General features: G+C 28.8%; 1 protein-coding gene across 1 annotated transcript; it reads left to right on the forward strand.

Annotated features, from left to right (window-relative positions):
• Positions 1-8,387: 8,387 nt before the first annotated feature.
• LOC150038465 (uncharacterized) lies at positions 8,388-9,239 on the forward strand. Its single transcript, XM_090313278.1, has one exon. It carries the CDS (start codon positions 8,388-8,390, stop codon positions 9,237-9,239), a length of 852 nt encoding a protein of 283 aa, XP_090169404.1.
• Positions 9,240-10,341: the final 1,102 nt, after the last annotated feature.

Consider the following 10,341-nt stretch of genomic DNA (forward strand, 5'->3'; position numbering starts at 1 on the left):
TTCAGGAGTCAAGGAGTCTTCTGATTGTAAAGAATTCTCTATAAGCTCTCTGGAGTATAGAATTGTTGACCCTCACAAATGAGAAGAACTCCTCTATTTATAGAGTTCTCTGTTGGACTTCATGGGTTTGGGTTTGGTCGGGGGCTTGACTAATTGTATTTGGGTCTTATTTGACATTTTGGTCAAATTAAGCCTATTTATGGGCTAAATTAGATTTTTAACCCAAATAATAATATCAAATTGGACCGAAGTAATTTTATTCAATCCAACAGTTACGAAGGAAACATGCGGCATCATCGGACTTCGCAATTTTGTCTTCAACTTCAATTTGGGACAAATTGTCAACTTTTAATTAGTCTCAAATTCAATTATTTGGAATTTCATCATTAATTTAGCAAATGACATGACAATTTGCGATCGGTCCAAAATTTATCATTCAACAATAGTTATTAGCAAAGTTTTTGTTTTTGTTTCTTTTTTCAAGAAATTGGGAACAGAAATAGTTATCAAACATATTCCTGTTTCTTATTCTTAGAAAAGGAAACAAAAAACAAAAAACAGAAGCGAGAAATTGGAAATAGGGAACGGAAACATTATCAAACGGGCCCTTAGCTAATGAAATTTTAAATTTGTGTCTATGTATGCTCCCTTGTGTATAATTGGTTATTAAGAGCTCGTTTGATACGTTCCTGTTTTTCATTTCTGGACTCTTATTGTAAGATTCTAACCAGTTTCAAATAAAAATATAAAACTTAATTAAAATAATATATAGACATACATATTGTCAAGTTTAAAATTCAAAATTCAAAAAATATTTAAATATACATATTAAAAATTTACAAGATGAAAATCAAAATAATGTATAAATCAAAATATTTAAAAATTAAATTAAACATGTACATATAAAAAAGTTAATAAAGAAAAAAAGCAAATGTAAAGGGAAGAATCAAATGTAAAATAAATATTGTCAAATTAATTAAAATAGAAAAGAATGAAATATAAAAAATTGAATAAAATAAAATAATTTATCTTGCTTGGGAATTGAACACAGAACCGTGAACGTTATCAAATGAGCCTTAAATTTTTTATTTTGTTACTAATAGATTTACATCGTATCAAATTTACATCTAAACAGAGGTCTCTTATATGAAATATATTAAGAAAATGTTAAAAATTAATTGTTAAAAGCTATAAAATCTGTATCTAATAGCCAACTAGTTTTACTGGACATTTTTTAGGGAAAAATAAATGTACTATATCCATTATTAGTTCAATTGAAAATTTAAGGCTCAATTAGATACATAATTAACTTTTTTGTCCAATAAAATATTAAATTTTTAAAAAATTTAGAATATATCTTAAATCTATTTGATACAAAATTGAAAATTTGTTGATATATTAGATATTTGTAAGAGCTTTTGACACAAAATTTACGATTTAGAGATTTATTACACAAATTTAAAAATTTAGAAACATAACTAATATAAAATTATAAGAAAAGATAATCTTAAATTAAAAATTGAAAATTATAATAATATAAAAGTAAAATGAAAACCATGCAATTTTAAAACTATAAAAAATTATAAAAATATAAAACTGAAACAAAGAAAATCACAAATCGGATTTGATCACAGGACAGGGGAGGACTGAGTCTAGGGGTGGAAACGATTCGATTCCGTTTGGTTTGGTGGTCAAACCGAACCGAATTGAATTTTTTAAAATGTGAAACCGAACCGAACTGCATATGCAGTGCGGTTAAGTTTCAAATTCGGTTTTGGCATTTTTAAAAAAATCCATGTTATATTCTTTTTTAATTAAAAACGGTTTGGTTCGGTTTTATTATTTAAATTAAAAGCGTTTCAATTTCAAATTCGGTTTTGGCATTTTAAAAAAATCAATGTTATATTCTTTTTCAATTTAGAAACAGTTCGGTTCGGTTCGGTTTTAAATTCGATTTTGTTTTTTAAATTAAAAGCAGTTCGGTTTTGAATTCAGTTTTACTCTTTTTTTAAATATATATATATTAGTTAAAAATGGTTCGGTTCGGCTTCAAATTTGGTTTTCAAAAGTGAAACCGAACTGAACCGAATTAATTTGGTTTCACTGAGTTTTCGGTTCAGTTCGGTTCGATTTTTGCGGTTTGAATGATTACCCTTAACTGAGTCAGTGGTAGTTTATGATAATTCAACTCAATAAATTATTACATATACAAAAGTTGAATCAATTGAGTGGGACACGTGCCCCCTTTCCGCACATAATTCGTCATTTAAAGTGAATTTCTAAAATTATAAAATATTTGCAAATAAATATTGAAATCGATGTGGATAAAAGTTTGTATCAATTAAGTTTAATAGTTCTCAATTATCTTAAATTAAGTTTCCAGATGATCTAATAAAATTTAAATAATTTATCACACTAGTTAATTATTCTAAAAACATAATAATATATGAACTTATGAAAAATACATTTATTGATGGTGCGAGGCATTACCGTTTAAGTTTGACAATTAGGCTTTTTATTATAAATTTCAATCTCAATTTTTAAGTGACCAATGGTTGATATGACTATTATTATTAAAATGAAGGTCTAATAAAGTTTCAAGCCTCTTGAGACTAGTTTGGTAGGTAATTCAGGTTCTATTTTATGTTTTCAGATTCACCAAATATATGTTTAGTTGGCCGTTTGAATTCATTTTCCAAAAACTCTTTTTAGATTTTGTGATAAAAATAGTGCAAATTTTGAAAACAACATTTTTATGTTTTCGGTGTACCTATATTTTATATTCAAAATTTTAAAATGTAGAACTATATTAAAATGATAAAAAAAAATAACAATTATATTATTTCATGTTATCAACTCAATTATTTTTGTTAAAATTAAAATATGTACAACTCTATTTTCACTGAATCCCTTGTTTTCAAATGTTTGTTTTCATATTACTTACCAAGCAGGTCCTTAGCCCCCGTTCTATAAATCAATTTTTAAAATTCCATTTTTTGAGTACAATAGGAGGAGGATTAAAAACCACATGCCTCGCAGTCACTAATACATTTTTATGTCAATTAAGTTATGCTCACTTTGGAAATTTTTTAGTTTTCATTTGATAATGATTTTGATGTCAATTTAATATCTTATAAAATTATGGTTTAAATACTACTTTAATTTCTATATTTTTTATTTTGGTTCATTTTGGTCTTTATACTTTCAAATTATTCATTTTGGTCCTTATACTTTCAACTTTAGTTCATTTTAGTCCCTATAATTTACAAATGTTTATTGTAGTCCTTGTACTTTTAATTTTAGTTCATTTTGATTCTTACACTTCTAAAAAGTTATCACCTTGATCCATTCATTTTCAATTTTCAAGGATAAAAATGATCAATTTTTTTAAAGTTCAATGACCAAAATGAACTAATGTTGAAAGTACAATGACCGAAATGAAAGTTTTAAAGTATAGGGATCGAAATGAATCAAAGTTGAAAGTATAAGACCAAAATGAACAAAAATCAAAAGTACAAGAACCAAAGTAGTATTTAAACCTCAAATTTATGTGTTTCTTCACAATTTGTTAATCTTTGCTATTATTTTTGCAATTCCTTAAAAAATGGTATAAATCTTAGTTAAATTTTAGGAAAATTATTTTAGATGACAAAATTGTTAAAAATATTTACAAATAATAACAACATATCACAGATTATTTGCGATAGACCGCAATATACTACTATGTATATCTATCATGACACAGATAGATACATATAGTAGTCTATTACGGTCTATCATGGTCTATTGCAAATAGATAGCGAACTTTTGTTATTTTGTAAATATTTTGATTCATTTTTCTGTATTTGAAAACAACCCTAAATTCTGAAGACAAAATTAAAGTCTTAGCAAATATAAACAAAGGCTTAAATAGTTTACACAATAATGAAACTTTAAAGGCGTGCTTATAAATTTAATTAAAAAAGAATCAAATAGTGATTTTTACCTTCATTAAAAAGGTCAAACAAATAACAGTTAAATTATTAAAAGAATAATGAAATCATAATTTACTTTGAGGAGGGATTGTCCATATATATCCGGTAGAGAAATTTGAACCATAGATCTTATGATCGTTAGCATATAATAGATGCCAGTTAAATTATATTCACTTTGACTTTTCTCTCAAAAATTCAAAATGGTGTAATTCTAGCTAAACATCAATCATAATTACATCAATTTATACCTTACACTTTCATGAAAATTTTTTTTTTTGGGGTTAAATAGCGAGGCGAGGGTACATGTAAACTCAGATTTGGGATTGAATATGTATGGTTAGGTTTTTAACACAAATTAACTATTGTTTACAAAGTTACCCATTTTCTTCTTCATTTTTAATTTTTTTGGAAAACAAAAAACGTGCATCAAAATTACCTGTATCCTCTCCTACGGAAATTAGAAGAGTTGGGTGGGCAGAGGAAAGAGCAATAGAGTTAGATTTTGGAACGAGAACTATAAAAAAGTAGTTTTTGAAATTTGAAATTTGAAATTCGAAGAGAATTTACATGTTTATTTAAGGAAGGTGAAAACTACGAAAAGAAAATTAGAAGGAAACAAGCATAAATTTTAAAATCAGAAAAAAAAAATAAATGAAATCGTTGTCAAATGAATCTAAAGAAATTATTACAAATCCTAATTCAAAGTATTAATTTATTTAAATAAATTTCAAAATATTCATTTTTATAAACATGAGACACTACAACAAAACTAAGTTTCCATAAATAAGAATATATGTCACTAAGAGTAGAAAGAGAAAAAGGAGTCATAAAAGTTAAAAATAAGCTTTTTTTTTTTTTTTTTTTTTTTGGGAAAATGGAGTTTTCAGATTTTCATTTTGATGGGTGCAAATTTATATTTAAAACGGTTCATTGATTATATTTAAAATAATCCGTTGATTATTTTTAAAATGGTCCGTTGATTATTTTTAAAACAGTCTGTTGATTAATTTTTAAAACGGTCTGTTATTAATTTTAAAACGGTCCGTTTCGATGCTGAAAGCCTATATAAGGCGAGACCTTCAATAGTTTGTAAAACACATAATTCATTTTCTAAATTCCCTCTTCATTTTCCTCTCCTCCTCCATCTTAGCTTACCGAGTAGTGAGTTTAGAAAGAGTGTACATTCTGATCGGTTTTCATTTGGTTGTTTTATCCTGGGGACAACGTGGCAATTTTCAGACCTGTTTGCACACTTGGGCAGAGCCGCGAAACGTCTTAAAGAGAGCGAGCTCCGCGACTCAGCTTATAACGAGTTTCTGTTTTGCAGGTTTTGCTCTTCACTTGACTGTCGTGCCTTGACAATCTACAATTCGTCATTCTGAAGGCTCTGCCATTTCCAACATATTCATTCATGACAGCAATTTATGACTATTAATTATCATTAATACAATTGTTTTACATAAAAAAAGGTAATATACGATGAGTGTTTATTTTTATTAATTTGCATTTATTCTCCACTCCCTTTTTGTTTTTGTATTAAGTTAATATTGCTTTACATAATAATCTATGTATAAACTTTTGAGGGTCGAAATGAGGTTTAATCACTTTTTGCTCTAATTCTATAATGTTATAGTATTTCTTTTTGGAACCATTGTTTGGGGTTTCCTCGACATGTTTATCAACCCTTGCTTTTGCGACTTTGTTAATTAAGGATTATGAAAATTCTGCATTTATACTCTTGTCATATATGTATGTATTTCTCTTAGTTTAAGGTGAGTTATATTTGTTACTTTGTTATATATTAAGTTACATATTATGCACTAATAAGGTGAATTAAATTTGTTACTTTCTCTTTTTAGTTTGTTTCTAAATTGAAAGTACCATATGATTTTTTTTGTTAGGAGGGGGGAGAGTGTTAATATGTTGGAATGTTTATGTGTTGAAGTAAGATTTGTTTGCCAATATATGCAATTAATTGTTTTTATTAATAGAGTGAGAAAGTGCTTAACTTTTGTTCTAAGAATGAGTATGAGAAGTATGCTTAGACTTACATGAATGTTGTGATTATTGTTAATATTGACTCATTGAATTAAACTCTAAAATGAATGTTGTGTTTTTACTAGGTCTTGCACGAACCCACTGAAATGGTGAAGCTACCAAGCAAGTGATTGACGTTTGGTTAGTGACAAAACTTGTTATAATGTAACTACTCGTGGCAATATATTTAGTAGTTTCTTTGTAAAAAATTTATCAAATTTGGTTATTAGTTTGTTTGTTTTTGTCCATTTCGGGATATCCAATAGTTTCATTGTAAAAACGTTATCAACTTTATTATGATATATGAAAGTTTTTATTTATGTTTGTATCGATTTTGTATCAAAATAGGATTAGTTGATAATGAAAATTATGTGAAGTGGCAAGGTTCAAGGAAATAACAAATTATAAGACATTATTTTATTGACAATAAAAATGTGTCATGATAGAATATTTATTGATATAAAATAATTGTCATGGTTCAGATATTCTTAACAATAAAGTATCATGGTTCAGATATTCTTAATAAGAAAAAAATGTCTCTATATATTAGTTTTTGACATTTTATAATAGTCATCAATACTCATAATGCTACAACAATTAGCCAATTGATAATGATGATAATATGTCATAGTAAACTTGACAATGATAGTTTGTCATTGACAATAATTGTTCATTGTTAACAATTATTTATTGTCAAGTTTAATTATGACATTTTTAAAAAATCGTTATTGATGCTCATATCTTTATAGGAAATCCTATGACAGAAAATAATTGTCATGGATTTTAATTGTGACAGTTTTTAAATGTCTTGGAATCACAAATTTCTTGTAGTGGATTTACAGCACTACGATAAGACTAGAGAAGAAAATTTCATATTTTTTTAGGCTTTCTTGAGAGATAAATGAAAGAACATTGGAACACTTGGGGACTTTTGGGACAAGTATTATCCTAAGACTGTAATAACCACCTCTTGCTACAATAAATATTATTTTGTAATCCCCAATTAGCTACAGTCAACACTATTTGACAGCCTCTCATTTGCTACAATATTTATTATTTTACATTCATCATTTTTTTTTATTCTTTGCTACCGTGTTTACTATTTCCTTCTCAAACTAAAATAATTTACACCTCAACCACATACTATTATAACCCAAACTAAAATAATTTACATCCCAAATACAAACTATTATAACTTAGGACTATAATAACGAACTTCTTGCCCCAAACGCCCCTTAAGAGTTAAAAATTTTTGGAATGTGAGCAAACCTCACGTTCTCTCTCTTCTATACATGCATGACCATGAAGTCTTAAAAGGGATTTTTTTTTTCTCTTCAATTCGCCTGCCAAAAAATTTTAATAACCCTTGGGTGGAAGTCAAAAGATTGGGTTAAGGAAACATATTAAAAGTCATAACTAAGACTCTTCCTATTTCTATGTACTCTCTTTAAATAAGCACCTACAAATAAAATTAAACTCTTATATTTTTAATTTTTTAGTCTCCATTTAGTAACCATTTGATTTTTTGTTTTTGTTTTTGAAAATTAAGTTTATTTCATCCATATCTCTTACAATGATTTGTATCTTTCTTAACTACAATGGTTGAATTATTAGCCAAATTTCAAAAATAAAAACAACTTTTTGAAAGCTACTTTTTTTAGTTTTCAAAATTTGGCTTGGTTTTTTAAATAATTGGTTCAAATTAGATAACAAAGGAAGAAATTTATAGGTGAAAGTAATGTCGATAGGCTTAATTTTCAAAAATAAAAAACAAAAAACAAAATGGTTACTAAACAGGACCTTAACAATCTTGTTTTACATTTTTGATAATTTGATTAAAAACTTATAACAAGAAGTTTCAAATTACTAAAATTGTAAATAACAAAATCATACATCCATTTAATACTACATTTTTACTAAGTTAATAAATCTTGTATATGCATTCATTCTTCCTTTCTGATAATCAAATAACTAAATATAAGTTAAAAGGATTTAATAGTTAGTGGTGTATTCAAAACTTTAGTTTAGGAGAGACACAATTTCATATAAGATTAAAAGTTTAACAAATGAAACTCTAAATTTTTGTCTATGTATCCACCCTAAACTTTAAAATGTGTATAATTGATTAAATGGTTTTTTGTTATAACAGTTTCCTATTTTTAGCTTTCTGTTTCCACTTTGTTGAATTGTAGTAAGAGTGGGTTGCTATTTTTTCTCCTTTATTTTCATGGATGTAGTTTAGCCACTAGTTAAACTTAGCAACATTATCAATAAAAGATAGTTTGTTGTGCAATTCTTTTTGTTCTCAACATTCTGGTCTCATAGCCAGTTGGTTTTGATTTTTCAAAGCAGCAGTCTTTGAAACTTTGCAGCAAAATGACTACAGAAGGAAATAAGAATGAAGGAAGTTTTGTACAGCCGGCAATTCCACGTTTCAATGGTCATTATGATCATTGGAGCATATTGATGGAAAACTTACTTCGATCCAAGGAATACTGGGAGTTGGTTGAACCTGGATATGTTGAACCAGCTAGCGAATTGTTGCAAACAGAAGCCCAGCGAAAGAAAAATGATGAGATGAAGCTAAAAGACTTGAAAGTAAAGAATTATCTCTTTCAAGCCATTGATCGTACAGTTTTAGAAACCATTCTCAAGAAGAACACTTCTAAAGAAATATGGAATGCAATGAAGAAAAAGTTTGAAGGCAATGCAAGGGTCAAGAGGTCTCATCTACAAGCTCTTCGTAGAGACTTTGAAATTCTTGAGATGAAGTATGGTGAAGGAGTGACAGAATACTTCTCCAGAGTCATGAAGGTGGCAAATAAGATGCGGATTTATGGAGAAGATATGCAAGATGTGAAAGTGGTCAAAAAAATTCTACGTTCTTTAACAGAAAAGTTTAACTATATCGTTTGTTCTATTGAAGAGTCAAAGGATATCGATACTCTCACTATTGATGAGTTGCAAAGTTCTTTGATAGTACATGAACAAAAGTTTCAGCGACGAAGCGGAGAGGAGCAAGCCTTGAAGGTGACGAATGATGAAGGAAGAGGTCGAGGTCGAGGCAGCTACAGAGGAAGACGAAGAGGAAGGGGTCGAGCAAATTTCAACAAAGCAAATGTGCAGTGTTACCGATGCCAAAAACTTGGGCATTACCAATATGAGTGTCCTGAAAATAAAAAAAAGCAAACTATGCTGAAATCGATGAAGAAGAAGAAATGCTTCTAATGTCCTATGAGGAATTGCATGGAGTCAAAAGAGAAGATACATGGTTTCTTGATTCTGGGTATTCTAATCATATGTGTGGTGATTGATCCATGTTTAGTGAGCTCAATGAAGATTTCCGATATTCAGTGAAGTTGGGAAACAACACTAAAATGGATGTGATGGGCAAAGGAAATGTGAAGTTGTTTCTAAATGGAGTTAATCATATTGTCACTGAGGTATACTACATTCCAGAATTGAGTAACAATCTCTTGAGCATAGGACAATTGCAAGAAAAAAGTTTGACTATTTTGATTAAGGGAGGGGAATGCAAAATATTTCATCCAAAGAAAGGCTTAATTATTCAAACAAAAATGAGCAACAACAGGATGTTTATTTTGCTAACCCAAACTTCTTCTCAAACACAAGTTGATCAGTGCCTTCAAACAAAAGCTGAAGTTGAAAGTTTATCTCATCTTTGGCATCGACGATATGGACATTTGAGTTACAAAGGTTTGAGAACTCTACAGTGCAAAAACATGGTATATGAGCTTCCTCAATTTAGTGCCTCAAATGCTACATGCACTGATTGTATCAAAGGGAAACAATATCGAGATCCCTTTCCAAAGAGGAGCACTTGGAGAGCAACACAAAAGCTGGAACTTATTCATGCAGATATTTGTGGCCCAATCACCCCTACATCTAATAGTAACAAAAGGTACATTCTGTTGTTTATTGATAATTATAGCAGGAAAGCATGGGTATATTTTTTGGTAGAAAAGTTAGAATCTTTTAACTCTTTCAAATACTTTAAGTCCTTGGTTGAGAAAGAAGTTGAGTTGCCTATTAAGTGTTTACGCACCGATAAAGGAGGAGAATTTAATTCAGTTGAGTTCAATGATTTTTGCAAACAAAATGGGATCAAAAGGCAATTAACGACCATCTATACTCCGCAACAGAATGGTGTAGCGGAAAGGAAAAACAGAACGATAATGAACATGGTTCGTTCAATGCTATCGGAGAAAAATATACCCAAAACCTTTTGGCCGGAAGTAGTAAATTGGACCATCTATGTCTTAAATAGATGTCCTACCTTGGTGGTCAAAGATATCACACCAGAGGAGGC

The sequence above is a fragment of the Benincasa hispida genome, chromosome 1 (assembly GCF_027475165.1).
Source record: "Benincasa hispida cultivar pf3 chromosome 1, pf3_genome.v1.1, whole genome shotgun sequence".
Taxonomy (NCBI): Eukaryota; Viridiplantae; Streptophyta; class Magnoliopsida; order Cucurbitales; family Cucurbitaceae; genus Benincasa; species Benincasa hispida.